A 19,791-nucleotide genomic window follows, 5' to 3' on the forward strand; every position below is an offset into this window, starting at 1 on the left:
CTCGAAGAAAAAAAGTCACGAAGAAAAAACTTAAAGTTAATGCAAAAACGTCTTCGTTTTTGAATTTAAAAAAACTTCTCGAAGAGAAAAATGTCTCGAATTTAAAAACAACGTCTCGAAGAAAAAAAACATTACGAAGAAAAAAATGTCTCAAAATTAAAACAAAAACGTCTTGAAGTTAAAAAACGTCACGAAAAGAATGTCATGAAGTTAAAAATAAACGTCTGAAAGTTAAAAAAACCGTCACGAAGAAAAAATATCTCGATGAAAAAACAACGTCTTGAAGTAGAAAAACGTCTTGAAGCCAAAAAATATATCAAAGCTAAAACAAAAACGTCACAAAGAAATAAAAGCGTCTCGAAGTTAAAACAAAACTTCTCGAAGTTAAAAAATGTCAGGAAGAAAAAAGTTCTCGAAGTTAAAAATACCTCAGGGAGAAAAAAATGTCACGAATCTAAAGCAAACGTCTCGAAGTTAAAAACGTCATGAAGGAAAAAACGTCTCGAAGTTAAAAACAACATCTCGAAGAAAAAATGTCACAAAGAAAAAGCAGTATCTCGAAGTTCAAAACGTCCCGAAGAAAAAAAATGTCTCGAAGTAAAAATAATATCTCGAAGCAAAAAAACTTCTCAAAGTTACAAAAATATAAAAAAGGAAAAACGTCTCGAAGTTAAAACAAAACGTCTCCAAGTTAAAACAAAGCGTCTCGAAGTTAAAAAAGTATCGCGAAGAAAAAAAAATATCTCGAAGTTAAAAAACCTCTAAGTAAAAAAGCGGCTCGAAGTTAAAAAACAACACCTCTAAGAAAAAAACGTCACAAAGTAAAAAAGAAACGTCTCAAATTTAAATAAAATCTTTTTTGAAAAAAACGTGTCGAAGTTAAAGCAAAACGTCTCGAAGTTAAAAAGACGTCATGAAGAATAAACGTCTCAAAGTACAAAAATATCTCTAATAAAAATCGTTAAAAAAATCTCGAAGAAAAAACGTAAAAAACATCTCAAACAAAAATTTCTCTAAGGTAAAACAAAAACTTCTCGATGTAAAAAATTGAAACGAAGAGAAAAAACGTCTCGAAGTAAAAAAGAACGCCTCGAATAAAAAATTAAATGCCATGAAGAAAAAATGTCTTAAGTTAAAACAAAAACGTCTCAAAGTTAAAAAACGTCACCAAGAAAAAAATTCTCGAAGATGAAAAACAACATTTCTAATAAAAAATGTCACAAAGAAAAAACATTATCTTGAAATAAAAAAAGTCTAAGTAAAAAACGTCTCAAAGTTAAAACAAAAATGTCACAAAGAAATAAAGTGGCTCGAAGTTAAAACAAAACTTCTCGAAGTTAAAAAAATGTTACGAAGATAAAAGTGTCACGAAGCTAGAACAAAACGTCTCAAAGTTAAAAAAAACTTCACGAAGAAAAACAACTACTCGAAGTTAAAAATAAGCATCTCGAAGAAAAAAATGTCACGAAGAAAAAAAACATAACCAAGTTCAAAATTACGCGAAAAAAAAAGTCCAGAAGTAAAAAAAACGTTTCGACGAAAAAAAAAATGTCTCAAAGTTAAAAAAACATCTCGAAGAAAAAGTGTCTCGAAGTTGAAACAAAATGTCTCAAATTTAAGAAATATGTCACGGAAAAAAACATATCGAATTTAAAAAACGTTTCGATGTGTAAAAACGTCTCGATGTTAAAACAAAACGTCTCGAAGTTAAAAAACATCTCGATGTTAAAACAAAACGTCTCGAAGTTAAAAAATATCTGGAAGTCAAAAACGTCTCAAAGTAAAAAACGTCTCGAAATTAAAAACAACATCTCGAAGGAAAAATGTCACAAAGAAAAAGCAACGTCCCAAAGTTAAAAACATCGTGAAGAAAAAACGTTTCGAAGTTAAAAAAAACATTACTAAGAAAAGTGTAACGAAGCTAAAACAAAACTCAAGGTTAAAAAAAAGTCACGGAGAAAAACAACTACTCGAATTTAAAAAACAGCATCTCGAATAAAAAAATGTCACGAAGATAAAACAACATCTTTAACTTCAAAACGTCGTGACGAATAAAAAGGTCTCCAGGTAAAAAACTTCTCTAAGTAAAAAAAACGTCTCAAAGTTAAAAAACATCTCGAAGAAAAAACGTCTCGAAGTTAAAAAAAATTTCTCAAATTTAAGAAATATGTCACGGAAAAAAACATCTCTAAGTTAAAAAACGTTTCTAAGTTAAAAAATATCTCTAAGTTAAAACAAAATGTCTCGAAGTTAAAAAACATCTCGAAGTTAAAAAATATCTCGAAGAAAAGTTTTCACAGAAAAACTACATCTCAAAGTTAAAAAATGTCGCGAAGAAATAACGTTTCGAAATAAAAAAATGTCTCAAAATTAAAAAAAAACATCTCGAAAAAAAACGTCACGAAGGAAGAAACTTCTTTAAGTTAAAAAACGTCCTAAAGTAAAAAACGCCTTGAAGTAAAAAAAATGTCTCAAAGTTAAAATAAAAACTTCACGAAGAAATAAAAAGGTCTCGAAGTAAAATGTTAGACCTCTTGGAGAAAAAAAAACGCCTCAAAGTTTAAACAAAACATTTCGAAGTTAAAAAATGTTACGAAGAAAAATAACGTCTCGAAGTTGAAAAACGTCGCAAAGAAAACGACTCGAAGTAAAAAAAATCTCTCGAAATAAAAAATGCCTCAAAATTAAAGCAAAAACTCCAGGAAGAAATAAAAACGTCTCTAAGTAAAAAGAAAAACATTGCGAAGAAAAAATGTCTTGAAGTTAGAATAAAAGCATCTTGAAGTTAAAAAAAGGGATTAAGAAAAAAAAGTCTTGAAGTTTAAAAAAACGTCACGAATAAAAACAACGTCTCGAAATAAAAACGTCACGACGGAAAAATATCTCAAATTAAGAAAAATCACAAAGAAAAAAAACGTTTCGAAGTTAAGAAAAAATCTCGAATGTCACGAAAAAAAACGTCTCAAATTAAAAAAAAGTTCTTGAAGAAAAAAGTCACAAAGAAAAACAGCGTCGTGAAGTTAAAAAACGCCACGAAGGAAAAAAGTCGCGAAAAAACGTCTCGAAGTTAAAAAACGTCACAAAGAAACAATTTCTCGAAGCTTAAAAACTGTCACTAAGAAATTTGTTTTTAAACTTGTTACCAGAAGCAATCGCATTGATATTTTAAAGCTATGATGGATGACAATATGGAAATAGAATTATTTTTACTGCATGTGTAGCATCTGTAAAGACTGTTACCCTCAAATAATAAGCTTAAGACACGACACAATCCTAAAAAGGGGAAAAACCCAACAAAACAAACCCAAATCTGAATGTCCTAAAAATTGAGTCCTTTAATTGATGACTGAGCATCAAAAAATTAAATAAAAGTACTTTTGCATACAACAAACTCAGCTACTAGTTGAATTCCGAAATTTTGATACTCAGCGTCTGACTGAGTATCAAAATTTAGTAAAAGCACTTTTGAATACAATAAACTCAGGTAGTTGCTAAATTCTAAGTGTTTTAGTTGCTGGCTGAGCACCAAAAAAGAATAAAACGCTTTGACTGCAACAAACTCAGCTAGGTGGTAAATTCTGATTGTTTTAATTACCGACTGCATATCAGAAAATTTAATAAAAACACTTTTGAGAACAATAAACTCAGCTACTGGGTAAAGAACTGAGAACTGTTCAGGAAGATGTCCGAGAAATATGCAGTTTTATGGAGTTGAAGCACTGTACGTAAAAGATAATGTGCCTACAGATAAAGTTTTAGTAAAAAACTGTGACCCTAAAATTCCACTTTTCAATTTAGAAGAGTTTAAATGTCCTAAATTTGAAGGGGCTTATCACTGTCCCGAAGACGAGGTTAGGTTCTTCGCACAGTGAATACGGAGGGACATACCTGATCGTGATAAGTGCATACGACACAGTAAAAACAATTCTATTTCATGGGATCCTCGTTTGTTGATGTTTGACAGTGAATTTTAAGTATTAATTTTATGTAAATATGTGTTTTTTCAAAAAATCTTTTTGAATATGTTTAAGCAATAATTATGTTTAAGCTCAACTTTTCTTAATTTTTTAGAAACGTTCTAGTTCACAGGTAAAATTTTACTCTAGGTATATCTCCCCTCCACCAGTAGTCTGAGATAGGCGAACAGGGTCTTTTTCTTTCAAAGTCAGAAACGAATGAATTGATTTTTTTTCAAAATCCAGAGACATGTCAGTAGGAATTTTCAGGGTTTTATCTATATTTCAGGAGAACCCACCCCACTTCAGGGACTTGTTTCAGAGAGCCTGTTATCAGAAGCAATCACTGCTAGTTTCAAACTAGGCTATGATAGACGAAAATATTGAAATAAAAAATATTTTTTACTGCAATCGTAGCATCTGTAAAGGCTGTTATCATGATTTAAATAATTCTTGAGTCTAATGCAGTCAATTTAGAACACTTGAACAATGGAAAAGATAAGGAGAATCTCGAAGAGACGAGAAGAAAAATATTGAATGAAATGAAATCAACTAGAATGATGAGAAACTCAGTTTTAGGTTGGCCAAGTGAGAAACTAGTGGACGAAAGGATGCCCTTACCACCTCAAGAAGACTCCAAAGCACAACAAAGGTTTGGAAAAGGAAGTACAGTATTCTAGAAAGGGATCACGAACAGACAAATAAAAGATCAAGAAAAGCAGTCACCCTACAGGAATTCTTCAAATTCTTTGAGAAATGACAGAGAAGATTCATGTAAAAAAAATTGGGCATACAAAAATTCATTATCGCTCTGGAAGAACTCTGGTTTGTCAATTTATGCCAAATCTCATTACTGATATAAGAACTCTTATAAGAACGTTTTTGCTTAATATTTGCGATAAATCTTTTTTTTCCTGTTAAATTTTTCTTTGATTTTAATTACAGCAGGGTTAAGGAGTAAAAAAATTTATACAGACTTTTAATTGTGGGAGATGTAAGAACAGGGATTTTCAGAGACAAAGTATTAAAAATGTTCCTTTGCATCACATTGTTGTTTCCTTCATTTGTTTGGGGCGCTTTTTTTCTTAACGACATTCCATTGATATTTTTGAAATAAGAAATGAAAGTGGTATTTGTCTGCTGTTCATTTTTTTTTTGTTAAAGGTGAACAGAATATATTGTGTGTACTGCATCGTTTTTTTATCAGCAGTATGAGAGTCAATTCATTATGAATAAATCAGAAAAAAGACATCTTGTGAAGTCTTGCTACTTTGGATTTTTTTTTCAAAGCCAGACACATGAGCATGAATAACAGGATTTTCAAATATTTCATTCGATCAAAATGAGAATCAATTCAAAATATATGAAGCAGAAAATCTTAATGTCTTGCTACTTTGGAGTTTTTTTCAAAGATATTTTTGAAATAAGAAATGAAAGTGGTATGTGTATTTTGTTCATTATTTTTTTGTTAAAGTTGAACAGAATATTTTTTTGCGCTAGTTCGTTTTTTATCAGTAGTATGAGAGTCAATTCAAAATGAATAACATGCAAGACATAACTTGAATTGCATTCAAGTTAGGTTAATTTAGGTTCACTTAGCGTGGCCCGCCATGCTAAGTGAACCTCGACGAACCTAACTGATTATTGCAATAAAAAATGTTCCTTTACGTCGCATTGTTGTTTCCTTTATTTGCTAGGAGCACTTTTTTTAGACAATGGAACGCATTTTGTTCTCTTAACGACATTCCATTGATATGTTTTGGAATAAGAAATGAAAGTGGTATGTTTTTGCTGGTCTTTTTTTTCGGTAAAGGTGAACAGAATATTTTTTTGTGTGCTACTTCGTTTGTAATCAGCAGTATGAGAGCCAATTCTAAATGAATAAAACGGAAAAAAAATAAAAAGTCTCGTGAAGTCTTGCTACTTTGGATTTTTTTTTCAAAGCCAGACACATGAGCATGAATAACAGGATTTTCAAACATTTCATTTGGTCACTATGTGATACAATTCAAAATGAATAGAGCGAAACAAAATTGAAAAAAAATCTTGTGAAGTCTTCCTACTTTGGATTTTTTTGTTCTAAGCCAGAGACACATGAGCGTGAATAGCAGGATTTTCAAATACTTCATTCGGTCAAATTCCTACTGCTGCCCTTTATTCATCTTCAGTCACAGAGACGATGCGTTTTGACTATCTCAAATGTTAAGAGTTAGAGATATATGAAGTGGGCATTTATCAAGATTCGGATCTGACGGGATTATTAACTGATTCATATTAGAATATCTACTGCTGCCATCCATTCATTTTCAGTAGTGGATGACGGCACGTTTAGGGGCTCTCTTGTTTTAGACAATGGAACGCATTTTTTTCTTAACGACATTCCATTGAAATTTTTTTGGCAATAGTATTCAGAAAGGAAAACCGTCTTGTCTGGGTTTGTTCAGAGTTCTATGTTCCTCAAGAGTGTCTTAGGAAATCGCCTTTACCGAGTTTATTCAGATCTCATTGGTCTTCAAGTACACCATTATAACCGCCTTGTTCGGGTTTGTTCAGAGTTCATTGATCCTTAATAGTGCGCATTGATCCTCAATAAAACAATTTTTTGGTCTATTTTCAGTCTTATTGTAGGTGAGCTCGGGTCTCGACCTTAAAATTTGTTTTTGCATTTGGATTCCCTTGGCCAAGGAACTTATATACCGTATGGAAGTTTCCAGCTGTTTGAAGAAGAAAGTGTTTTGTGCCTCACTGTTTGGCTGGCCGACAATTTTCTTCAATTTTATTTGGTTTGCATTGGGGTCCCCTTGGCCCCAATAATCCCCTTGGATAAGTTTCAAGCCGAGCACAAAACAAATTTCAGTTCTTTTTTAACCTTATTTTTGGGGCCCAACTTAAAATTGTGTTGTAAATTAACATCGCCCAAACCGAAGTTTTTACGAATGTGAGGTTCAAACCGAACAGAGACGGAAATTTTTTAAGCCCATGTTCAAACCCCTTAACGCCCTCACCCATCACCTAAAAATGCGAGACTGTTTTGGCTTAGGGAATGATTCTCGAAACTTTCAATTTGATCAGATAGCCAAGACATACCGATCCTAATTTTTCCGCAAGAAAATATATTTGTGAACAACAGGAATAAATGAGTGACATATCGCTCTTTACTAATTCTAAACTGGCGCGTAGACTCTTAATCTATGAGGATAAGTTGTTCCTGTGTTCTAAAGGGAATTTTACAGGAAAGGCCGAAAAAATATTAAACATGACAATGAATTCTATTATTAATAAAGAGGTAGAAGAAATACCAGACGAAATCAAAGAATAAGTTTCAAATCTCTCATTTAAATTGAAAATTGAAAATTTATGTTTGTCAGAAGAATCTTCAGTAATTTAGTTTGTATGTTTTTTATTTAATTTTTTCGTCATGGCTTATGTTTTGTTGTTTCTATGAATAGTGTTTACTGATAGTGTTTTCCCAGTTTAAAGCTATGTAATGTTCAGAACTGCACCTTGGCCGAATGGCATGTTCGTTAAGTCCTGGGTCCTCTCATAATGTATGTTGTTTTTAAAAATAAAGTGTTAGGTCTGAATAATAATTGTAACGCATTTGGCACCAACACCTGCCAACATTTCTCATGTCTACAAAAAAATGAGAAACTCATATTTGATGTATTTTTTGTTGTTGTTGTTGTAGCTTATTAACGGAATCCTGGTGGTTTTTACTTATTATTATTATTATTATTATTATTATGTTTTTACCATTTGATGCCAGTTGACAAATTCGAGTTGTGCACGCAATGGCTGCAGTATATGATGTATGATACTTTTGTTGATTTACTCACAAATCAAAATATGTCCAATTGGAGCTCTCATATACTGTAGTGATATTATAACATGCGTGACTGGTCTGAAAAGTTGCATTGTCAGTTGTAGCGAATATCAGTTTCTAAACCTGTAATAAAACTGCAAGGCGACTATTGCATACAATCTGCATCAGTTCGATCCATTTTGCTGTAGCTCTCTCTTCACTGCTTGTATCATAATATTTTTTTTTCTATTTTAGAGCTATTAGAGTGACGGTTGACAATGTTAAATTGAAAAGAATCAGCAATGAAAATCTTTCATGTCTTCCAAGTCGTTTGAAACAGTCAATTTTGGAGAAGTTGCAGATATCCGGCTTCTACAATGTAACACTGTCTCAAGTTCTTGCGTTACTCAACCCGTACATGACTTGTATTGATCTGAGCAACTTTGAAGCAACTGATGCAGACCTTCTAAAGCTCACACCGTTTTCGACAAGACTAAAGAGTTTCGCCGTCAACCTTTGTCATGGCTCACCAACTATATCAGGTTCGATTTCTTTTCCTTTTTTATGTATATTCGAACATACACATACACAGAAAGTAATAGAAGGAATTTTTTTTTAATTTTGATACTGCTGTGGTCTGCCTTAGTCAGCTGTAGATGAGTTTGTAATCTTTACAGCTGGAAATTTTGAATTGCTAATGCTAGTGGTGCATCATCAAGTAATTAATGATGATGCAAATCTTGCCAGAAAATAAAAAATAAGTCTGTCTAAAGGCAAACTTATTTTTAACCCCCCCCCCCCTCTTTCTTGCACTAATAGGGAAAAAACTAAGAAGAAGCGCACAAAAGTGTGTAGAATTTCCAATACGTTACCTAAACTGAGCTCTTTTTAAGAATTAGACTCTTATAAACACTTTATTTTTTTACCATCATTTCATTATCATGGTTGTATTGTGAGTGTATTCATCTGTCTTGTTCTGTATTTTACCCATGATCCAAGGGTTGCAATACAATAATTCCATGCTTGCATTGTTGGCCAAATTGTCTTTGGCATTATTTTAAAACAGTCAACTGGTTCAGTACAAAAAAAAATACTTTAGTCTTCCATTATCCAATATTTGAAACTTATAGGGTAGGTGTCTTGGGCCAAAGGGATATGAGAAGGACGATTTACAGAAGTATGCCCCCATTTTTAGTATTTTTGAAAAAGTGCTCTGACCTACTTAAACTTATGGCACTACAGTTGGCCTCAGGCCTCTTGGTGCTGCAGTGAGTTATTAATAGTAGTAGTAGATACCAGTACTTGGGCTAAATGCTCTTCGCAAAGCAAAAAATATTTGTTGTGGATTGGATGCTTTTTGTGTAGTTAAGTTTTCCAAAAATGAATTTTTATAAGAAAGTAAACAGCCATATTAAAAAATAAGACGAACAGAAATAAAGCCATACAATAATTCAAACTTAGAATGAACTGAAATTACAACCAATGATCAAACCAAACCCCAAAAGAACAGAAATTAAAATGAATAATCACATGAAACATAAAGATATGATTTTATCTGAGTTTGATACCATTGTTGGTCAAGCTTTTGCTAAAGTTCTTTTCTTTTTTATCATATCTTCTCGAGTAATTGCAAAGGTTTACTGTCCCAAATTAAAAATTTTAAAGAAGAATTTTAAAAGCTGCAAAGTGACTATAATTCAGTTTGCCTTTTAACAGACAAAATTCGTTTATTTTATTTCTTTATAACACGGGCTGCTTTTTCTTGGCTTCCAGGTAAAAGGAAACATCAATACCGAAGTTTAATTTAAAAATTTGTTCTTTGACAAGCATAAAAGAAATTTTGGCTTTTAGAGAAAAAGATAAATTCCTTGAAAATTTTGAGAAGCAACCGAGACACTGGAAATTGTGGAGGTCCGTCGACCTAGCGCGCATAGTATAGGGGACGGAGTATGAACACATATTTGATAAACTATTATCACAACTATCTTGACAGTGTACTAGTTGTGCTATAACTTCTACTTTTCTTTAAGGAATGTGCTCATTCTTATCCAGATGCAGCGTTTTGAGGAGCGCTAGCTTGATCAACTTCGAGAAATCAATCGATGATGTTCTGGCTGTAATTGGAAATACATTAAAAAAATTACAAATTTTAGACATTTCTGGGTGTAAAAGTTTTTCAATCCGTGGGATTGCTTCCATATCAACCTTAGAAATGATTGAGGCCATGAATCTTTCCAGAACTTGCTTGGACGATCAGATGGTTGATAAAATTGTAACGAATTCAGTTGGAAGGTCAATAAAAGAATTTCGCTGCGATGATTGTGCCAGTTTAACATTACTGAGCATAGAAGCTTTGTATTATTTGCCCAACATGGAAAACATTAGCTATCGGAGATGTTCAAGAGTTAACGAAGGTGAATATAGACCCAACTCTTTTAAAGATAGTTTTCAAACCAGGTGCATTCGCAGCCATTTGTATTAAAACGGCAGCTGTTTTTACAGCCATTGTATTAAAACGGCACATGTTTCTAAGTAATTAATTAAAAAAAACTTTCCGAAAAATAAGTTTTTCAAAAAAAAGTCAAGGCCATTTTAAACTTAAGCTCAGAAGATATGAATACCTGTTAAAATTCAAACTCAAAACGACCAGAAATAACTATTAAAGAATAAATGAAACCCAAAACGAACAGAAATTAAGTAAACATTCATAGCAAAAAGAAACATACAATAGGTAGTAATATAAATGAATAAATATATATTAAAGAAAGTAATGCTTAGATTGAATATGAACGTCAAGCTTAAAACGAAAAAGAATAGTTTGCTATTAAAGCATAAATCAAGCTTAAAACGGACCGAAATTAAATAAACAATCAATGCGAACAAACATACAATATATATTAATGTAAATGAATAAATAAATCTTAAAACGAGTGAAATTTAAATTGGATATACAAATCAAGTTTGAATCGAATAAAAATAACTACAAACAAGAGTTTGGGTATCGCATCACTGCAGAGGCCTAAAACCTACTGCGTCATTGGTACCTTACTGAAAACTATATGAGTCTTGAACAGCCTTGGAAAGTATAAGCAAAGTCAAATTGAATATTAGATATATTATGATATTAATTGTTGAAAGATCCATCAGTTCAAGATTTTTTTTTTACTGTAATTTTTATTTTCATTTTCAATGCTGTAAGAACTGGAAAAGAATAAATTTTTAATATAAGAGTAATTCGTTTTCAGTGAAGCGCCAATGACGCAGAAGGCTTTAGGTTTTTGCAGTTAAAGAAGGAGGCAGTATCCAAATTTTGTTTATAGTGAAACTATATTTGTCTTGACCAATCTTGGAAAGAAGTAATAAATTAAACTGAATATTTGATGTATTATGATATTAATTTCTGAAAACTCATCAGTTCAACATTTTACTGTAATTTTAATATTTATTTTCTATATTAAGTACAAAAGAAAACATTTGTAATATAATTCGTTTTCAGTAAAGCGCCAATGACGCTGTAGGTTTTAGGCTTCTAAAGTGAGGCGATACCCAAACTCTTGTTTGTAGTTATTTTTATTCGATTCAAACTTGATTTGCTTATTCAATTTAAGTTTCACTCGTTTTAAGATTTATTTATTCATTTACATTAATACATATTGTATGTTTGTTCGCGTTGATTTTTTTATTTAATTTCTTTTCGTTTTAAGTTTCATTTATACTTTAATAGCAAAGTATTCTTTTTCGTTTTAAGCTTGATTTTCATATTCAATCTAAGCATTACTCGCTTTAAGATATATTTATTCATTTATATTATTACTTTTTTTATGTTTTTTTCTATTATTGTTTATTTAATTTCTGTTCGTTTTGGGTTTCTTTTATTCTTTAATAATTATTTCTGGTAGTTTTAATTTTGAATTTTAACGGTTATTAATATCTCATGATCTTATTTTTAAAATGGCCTTTAATTTTCTTTTAAAAACTTATTTTTCTGAAAGTTTTTTTTAATTAATTATTGTTCGTTTTTGATTGCAAAAAGTTTCAATTTTTTATTGCATGGGGAAGGGGGGGGGGTTGCTTACTGTCCGATTATTCTTGACTTTAAAAAACGGATCTAGAAATTTCAATTTATAAATCGAATGAGGCTTTTTTCAAAGTCTATACGATTACCTCTTTTGTAAAAACTCTATATATGAACTATGGACAGCTTGCACAACTTGTGGACAGCGATTGGTAACAATGAATGGCTTGAAAAAATAGCTCCTATGAGGGTGTTTTGAACGTTTTACTTGCTGAAACATAAGGATCACGACTGTTTAGAATGGTCCTTAACAGTATTTTGCGAGCCAAAACAGTTTTGCATCTATCACAGAGTATGTATTTTAACCTTGTAAATGGATAATTATAATAGATATACTATGTGTTCTTCCCATGCAAAAATTTACCTGGTCAAAGTCTTTTGGGTGGGGGCAGCGGAGTTGGCAAAAGGAAGAAAACTTGAGCGTAGGTAGGGGGAGAGGGGGAGGGTGGTGTTGGAGACTCCTCCAATACGGGGCGGAGCATTACTTGTATCTCCTGTTCCTGATTAAGAAGATCAAACACAATCATTGGGCAGTAGAATATTTGACTATTTGATCTTTGGAAGAAGTTAAAATACGCCAAAATGCTACTTATTTTCAGTTATTGCAGGAATGATTTCAAAGATTTTGGAATGGTGGCCCCCTGGACCATCATTTGGGTGAGCCTCAACTCGTAATATTCAATTCTGATCAATTGTTCCGTGTTATGTGCATATATCTTTCTATATACGTTATTTTTATTAATAGTTCTATCACATTGCGTTCATTTTAAGGCTTCAAATAAAAAATGAAACTTCAACGGAGACAGTGGTGGGGGGAAGTCTCCCCGCTCACATGCATAATTGAGCAGCCACAGAGAAAGTAATACAAATGAAATTAATCTGTCTTTTGAAAATGTCTTTTTTCAAAAGACAGAGACAGCGACAGAGAAAGTAAAACAAATGAAATTAACCTGTCTCTTGAAAATGTCTTTTTTCAAAAGACACGAACAAAATCGTCTAAATGATCCTGTAGTGCTATCTTTGACATTTCCGTTGATTCCTCATTCCCGTTACTCTCAAATGTAAAATTTTGAATATTATTGAATGGGTTTAGTCATACCATCCCTGAATGATTCAAATTTGGAAAACCCACCCCTGGGAAATTCCTTCCCCCTCAAAGAACATTTTTTCTTGCTGATAAATCCCCCGCGTTAAATTCAACCCTGCAGAAGCTTCCCAGGCGTGGAATATGCTCCCCCAAATTTATTCCCCTCAGATAATTTCGGATATTCATAAAAATGGAAGCTGAAATTTCTACTCAACTTTTTAGGTCAGAAGCAATGCTATAGCATTACCTAAAAAAAGAGCCATAAGGGTTCAATGAATTAATACTTATTTATTTTTCCAGGATCACTTCATTTGGAAGAGTTGGTTGCATAAACTTTGGAACGGGGTTCATTGAATTACAAATTAAAATTTATAGTGCCCTTACACCAGGGGTGGATCCAGGATTTTTTAGGGGGGGGGGCAAAATAGGGTGAGCCAAAAAACATGCGTGAAGAACAACTTTAATTTACGCAAACTTGCGTTAATTAATTAAGTTACAATACTTTAGACTACGATAGGGGGAGGCGCCCTCCTCACCCCTCCCCTGGATCCGCCACTATCTTACACTCTGTTTCTTTCCTTGTTAGGGAGGAGAGCAGATGCCTAATAGGTGTGTGTTAATACCAAATCATTCTAACTCTCATTGGGCCTTCAGGTATAAGCAGAATTAGTTCAAAGGGAAGGGTGGGAAAAAAGGGTTTTGGGGGGGGTATATGCCCTTCGATCGATTTTGACTCGTAAGAGCTGGATTAGAACTTCCAATTTCCAATCAAATGAGCCCTCTCTGAAGTTTATACGAGAATCCCTTCCTGCCCCCGGGCCCGGGCCCGGGTTTCGTCGACGAGTTTTGTTACTAAACCTTTCAACTATTTTGAACAAAAATTTTATCTGATGCATTTAGGGCTTGGAGGAGGGGGGGGGCTAGTTGCCCAGCGATCTATTTTTAAACTCCAATAGTGAACAAGAAATTTAAATTTACAAAAACATGTGCCCTCTCCAAAGTTTATACGAGCATCACTTCCATAAAATATAATATGAAGGATTCGGAGAATCCTTTAATTACAACCCTTGCCCTGAGGGCTGTGGGAGAGTTGTCATCCTCAAATACCTAATTTCCAGACCTTAAAACGACGTTTAATAAAATGGCTGTCTCAAAATTTTGATTGGATGTGTTTGGGGAAAAGGTGGGCGCGAGAGGGGGGTTAGTTGCCCTCCAATCACTTTCGACCATGAAAAAGGACACTAGCCCCTTAACTTTCAATCAAATGAGCCTTTTTTGAAGCGTCTAAGACAACTATCCCTTTAAGTTTCTGATCTAATCAGCCTTTTTTGACGTTGTTACGACAAGGCCTTCTATAAAACCTTATATTCCCCCAGGGCATAACTTAAAACCCTTTCCCGGAGGGTTCTTGGGGATTTTCCTCCTCAAAAACATATTTTCTATCTGGAAATCAACTACGCTGCACAAAATTGCTATCTTAAAATTTTTATTGGATGTGTTGGGGGAACTGTTGGGCGTGGGGGGGGGGGCTAGTTACCCTCCAATACATTTCAATTACTAAAAAGGGCAATAGGCCGATGAATTTCCAATCGAAACAGCTTTTTTTGTAGTTTATATGACAACGCCTTCTTTAAAAACCTTATATGCCCCCAGGGCAATACTTAAAACCCTTGCCCTGAGGGTTGGGGGAGATTTTCCTCCTCAAAAGTATATTTCCTATGGGGGAATCAAATACTCTGAACAAAATGGCTATCTCAAAATTTTTATTGAATGTGTTTGGGAGAATGATGGGTGTGGGGGGGGGGGCTATTTGCCCTACAATTACTTTGGGCTATTAAAAAGGGCACTATCCCTTTGAATCTCCAATCGAATGATCTTTTTTTTAAGTTTATACGACAACGCCTTCTATATAAAACTTATATGCCCCCAGGGCATATCTTAAAACCCTTGCCCTGAAGGTTGTGGGGGAGTGTCCTCCTCAAAAATATATTTTTTTTATCTGGAAATCAACTACGCTGAACAAAATGGCTATCTAAAAATTTTGATTGGATGTGTTTGGGGAAATGATAGGCGTGGGGGGGGGGCAAGTTGCACTCCAATCACTTTCGACTATTAAAAAGGGCACTAGCCCTTTTTAATTTCCAATCGAACGAGCCTGTTTTGGAGTTCCTACGACAACGCCGTCGATAAAAACGGTATATGCCCCCAGGGCATGACTTAAAACCCTGGCCCTGAGGGTTGGGGGGGAGTGTCCTCCTCGCAAAAATATTTTCTATCTGGAAACCAACTACGCTTAAACAAATGGCTATCTCAAAATTTTGATTGGATGTGTTTGGGGGAATGATGGGCGTGGGGGGGGGGGCTAGTTGCCCTCCAATCACTTTCGACTATTAAAAAGGGCACTAGCTTTTTGAATTTCCAATCGAATGAGCCTTTTTTGAAGTTTCTACGACAACGCCTTCTATAAAAACCTTATATGCCCCCAGGGCATAACTTTAAAACCCTTGCCCTGAGGGTTTTGTGGGAGTGTCCTCCTCAAAAATATATTTTCTATCTGGAAATCAACTGCACTGAACAAATTGGCTATCTGAAAATTTTGTTTTGATATGTGTGGGGAAATGATGGGCGTGGGGGGGGGGGGGGGCTAGTGGACAACTCATCCATTTAGACTGTTAAAAAGGGCCCTAGACGTTTAAATTCAAAAAGAATGTGCCTTTTTTGAATTTTATACGACAACGCCTTCTATAAAACCCTAACATGCCCCCAGGGCGTAACTTAAAACCCTTGCCTTGAGGGTTTTGGGGGAGTGTCCTCCTCAAAAATATATTTTCTATGAGGAAATCAACTACACTGAACAAAATGGCTATCTCAAAATTTTGATTGGATGTATTTTGGGGAATGAAGGGCGTGGGGGGGGGGGGAGGGCTAGTTGCCCTTCAATCACTTTCGACTATTAAAAAGGGCACTAGCTTTTTGAATTTCCAATCGAATGAGCCTTTTTTGAAGTTTCTACAACAACGCCTTTTATAAAAACCTGATATGCCCCCAGGGCGTAACTTTCAAACCCTTGCCCTGAGGGTTGTGGGGGAGTGTCCTCCTCAAAAATATATTTTCTATCTGGAAATCAACTACGCTGAACCAAATGGCTATCTCAAAATTTTGATTGGATGTGTTTGGGGAAATGATGGCCGTGGGGGGAGGGGGGCTAGTTGCCCTCCAATCATTTTCGACTATTAAAAAGGGCACTAGAACTCTCTATTTCCATTCGAATGAGCCCCCTTTGAAGTTTCTACGATGATCCCTTCCATATGAAGTGCCTCTGGGAAAAAAAAATAATAATAATAAAACATAGGAGCCGTATGGCCTTTACTATAGGCAACGCTACAGCGTTGCCTCTGATTTTCTAATTCTGATTGGGGTTGTCTGAATTCTCCGTGTTCACTGTCTGGTTGTACTGCTGTTTATAACTTGAAATATGTGGTAATTTTCAATATTCATTTGATGAACCAGGACTGAACTTCCTGGTTGAACATCGGCCGAAAAATCAAACATATTTCGACAAAACCTATTTTTTGCTTTTTAAGAATTATTTATAATTTCAATATTATGTAGTATTGCATTGTAGTGCATAAAACAGCTTTTTCTTCCTTCCTATAATAGTGTTTTCCATTTTGAAAAAAGTGTGCTTCATCTTAATGCGGAGGCTTCAAAACAAATATGTGTAGAGTCCCTGATTTTCATTCATTTCCTAATTTTAGATGTCTAGTACAACTTAAATCCAATATTTTGTGTTGTTTCCATAAATAAAATTTTTATCCCCGAGATGTGATCACAATAACGTGGTTTAACTAGGTTGGTTGTTTTCAGAAACACATATTTTCTGTGCTTTCCTAGAATCATTTTTAAGCAATAACTTAAAGTAATTTTAAGCAATAGCTATAAAGAATAGTATATTTAGCATATATTCCCCAAATAATCTTAAAAGCACTTGTTTTTGCACTGTTGACTAGAGTTTTTGTGAATTATCTCAAAAATTTGAAGAAGTTGTATCTTTGATATAATTTAACAGCCTCGACTCAAGCAGATCCAAGATTGGCAGTCTAAAAGGCTGCTTAACGAGAAATGTTCTGGATTAGCAGCTAGAATACTAGGTGCACAACAAGGCTAATGTTGGAGTCGCAAATGTCACTTTGTATTTTTTTATGGACTAAGGGTCATACTATGCTATACATAGACAATATAACAAATGCTTGCAATGATCAGACAGTTTAATCTAATCCTGGTGATTAACCATAATGCCCTAGATTTGTTGAGAGCTAAAATATGTTGAAATATGTTAGGATTATATAGCGTATTTATTAAACTGCCCAATTTTAGTGTACACTGTTCATACTGAGTGAATGTTCTAATAATGCTTAGATTTAATATAAGGGTTGTAATACCCTTTTGAGACTTGTAATATATTTTTATTCTATTGTTATTATTTTTTCGTATCGTATTGTTTTTGTTTTCTTTTTCAGGTGAAATTAGAGAACCCAATAGACAGCTAAGAAACATCGCTTATAGCATTGGTATTTAATTGTGAATTTCTTCTGTCATTTATATTTTACTGAGTTGGTGCTTTATTCTTATAATGGCTGACATCCCAGTATAAACATTCCAAAAATAATGAGATGCTAGCTCAAGTAACATTATTGCTTGCACTTTTTAACTCTTCCTTCTTTTTGTCATGATGTGGAAGTGTTATAGATTTTATTGTTCCTTGAAAATAATTTAAATACAAAGCAAAATTAACTCCTTTACGGCTGTAAACAAAGCGGTATTTTGACGTTTAATCCTTCGCTCCATAGAAAACTGTTTTTCATCTTTGTCGTGCTTATCTTCGAGTGATTTCGAGGCTAAAAGAGAATTTTGTCCCCCTCCCCATTAGTCCTCCTTCTCTTACTACCAATTTACTTTCTATTAATGTATTACGTTTGCCAGACATTTTTACAATTAAGCTAACCATATTTTCTTTTTTTACACTAAATAAACTAAGCAGAGCAAGCTGAGCGAGGTGGCAAAAAGCCTGAAAAACGGGTATGGCTTGAAAAAAGTCAATTCTTTGGCTTGTAAAATATAGCTATTTGAATAAAATTGCTGTTTAAGAAAGTGTTGTGCTAGAGTGTCATGATAAATAATGTGCTGGGTGAGAAGCTAAAATATTGACAAAGGAAATTTCATGTGGATTACCGAGTAGTTCAATATTGGTGGTTAACGTCAGGTCTAGTTGTCTTTTTAAGTTTAGTTTTTAACTTAAAGATGCTACGAAGTCCTTAAAAATAATTGAATGTTCCTGCCAGGTTATATCGCTTAGACTAGGAATAATTGAAGGTGATGTTGGGTAACGAGACGATCAGTCAAGTGGATAGCTTCACTTACTTGGGTAGTAATATTAGTAAAGATGGTGGATATAGTGTAAATATAAAAAGTAGAATAGCTAGGCCCAGTGTGTTTTTCCATGGCTTGGAAGAAAAGGAAGATAAATCTATGAACCAAGATTAGAATATTGGAAGCTACAGTGATGACATTGTTGCCGTCAGTGGACATGGGTGCTTTAGAATACGGTGGAGGATTTGTTAAATTCATTTTGCGGATAAAGGATAATAGATTGCCAAAGACTGTACTTTTTGGCCATCTATCTAAGGCCAAACGATAAGCAGGTTGTCTCCAAATGGGGCGTGAAGATGTCGTAAGAAACAATTCAAAGAAATTCGAACTTGTTGAGACGGCGTAAAGGGTAGCTTAGAACAGACTGGGATGGAGGAAGAGCGTGTGCAGCTGTCTAAGCGCCAGGTAGCTTGGTGTTACAGTAAGTTTTTAATAGTAGTAATAGTATAGTAGTGTCGTTATTACTGCTAAGTCTCTACAAAAGTTTCACAGTCTCATTTCAGAAATTTGCCAGTTCACTGCAAATTTTTTTTTTCGAAAAGTTCTTTTTTAAGTTTGGAACTAACCTCTTAAAAAAAAAAAAAAAAAAAAAGAGACACGCTAGGAACTTTCTAGTGTATAACTAAAGAAAAAATACATTGATAAAAGAAAAATTGAGATTGATGCCAATAATATGTTTTAAATTAATAATCTCTTTTTTGAGTATTGCAGTGCATGGACTTAAACTAAATTTCGAATTGCGAGTAAAAAGAATTTCGTAAAATATCGTCTACAAAGAAATTGAATCACTCCTTTGTAAGTTGTACTGTACAAATCCTGAATCAAGTCCCCTCATCAAAATTGGTAAATTTGAACTTATCAAAAAAGGACGCCTTCCTTGTGTCTTTTTTACAGGGTTTAACCACTTTTATATCTTTTAATTTGTTTTTTTTTTTTTTTTTTTTTTTTTTTTTCACTAACTTCACAGCCTCTTGCCAAAATGGTGATGAAGAGACCAGTTTCATGCATTTTCAAGGACTTCATTCTGGCAGATTGTTTTTTTTTTGGGGGGGGGGGGAAGGGCCATGTCCAATCACCTACTAATATATATTGAGCAACTCATTTCTTTTTACTATCCTAGGAATTCAGGGAAGTAAACAAATAAAAATATAGGATTACGTAACAATTCGTAAAAATTCTGATTTAGACGGTGGACTAGAAAAAGTAATAAAGCCCGAGTATTTTAATTTTAGATATGGAAACCCTTATCGACGATAAAAAGGCTTTACAAAAAACAACTACTAAACCAATACGACAAAAACATATAAAAAAGAGTTCCAGACTCCTCTTAATGATAAAACACCATACAGAAATACATCGGGGGCTAAGTCCCACTCCTTATCTCTCTAGAGGAGTATATGGGGTACCCTCCTCTCAATACCTATGTAAATGACGCCACTCC

The 19,791-nt window shown here is 33.8% G+C and overlaps 1 protein-coding gene across 1 annotated transcript in view; it reads left to right on the forward strand.

Moving 5' to 3' along the window:
* The window catches only part of LOC148952200 (uncharacterized), a 38,348-nt gene extending 20,629 nt beyond the window's left edge, over window positions 1-17,719 (forward strand). The window contains exons 2-4 of the mRNA XM_089088875.1: window positions 8,014-8,300; window positions 9,789-10,172; window positions 17,441-17,719. Coding sequence (XP_088945001.1) covers window positions 8,014-8,300; window positions 9,789-10,172; window positions 17,441-17,499 — 730 coding nt within the window. The 3' untranslated portion in view covers window positions 17,500-17,719. The remainder of the gene's footprint in view (window positions 1-8,013; window positions 8,301-9,788; window positions 10,173-17,440) is intronic.
* The last annotated feature ends 2,072 nt before the right edge of the window (window positions 17,720-19,791 follow it).

The sequence above is a fragment of the Artemia sp. Qi Xiang Cuo genome, chromosome 5 (genome assembly GCF_049724085.1).
Source record: "Artemia sp. Qi Xiang Cuo chromosome 5, ASM4972408v1, whole genome shotgun sequence".
NCBI classification, from domain to species: domain Eukaryota; kingdom Metazoa; phylum Arthropoda; class Branchiopoda; order Anostraca; family Artemiidae; genus Artemia; species Artemia sp. Qi Xiang Cuo.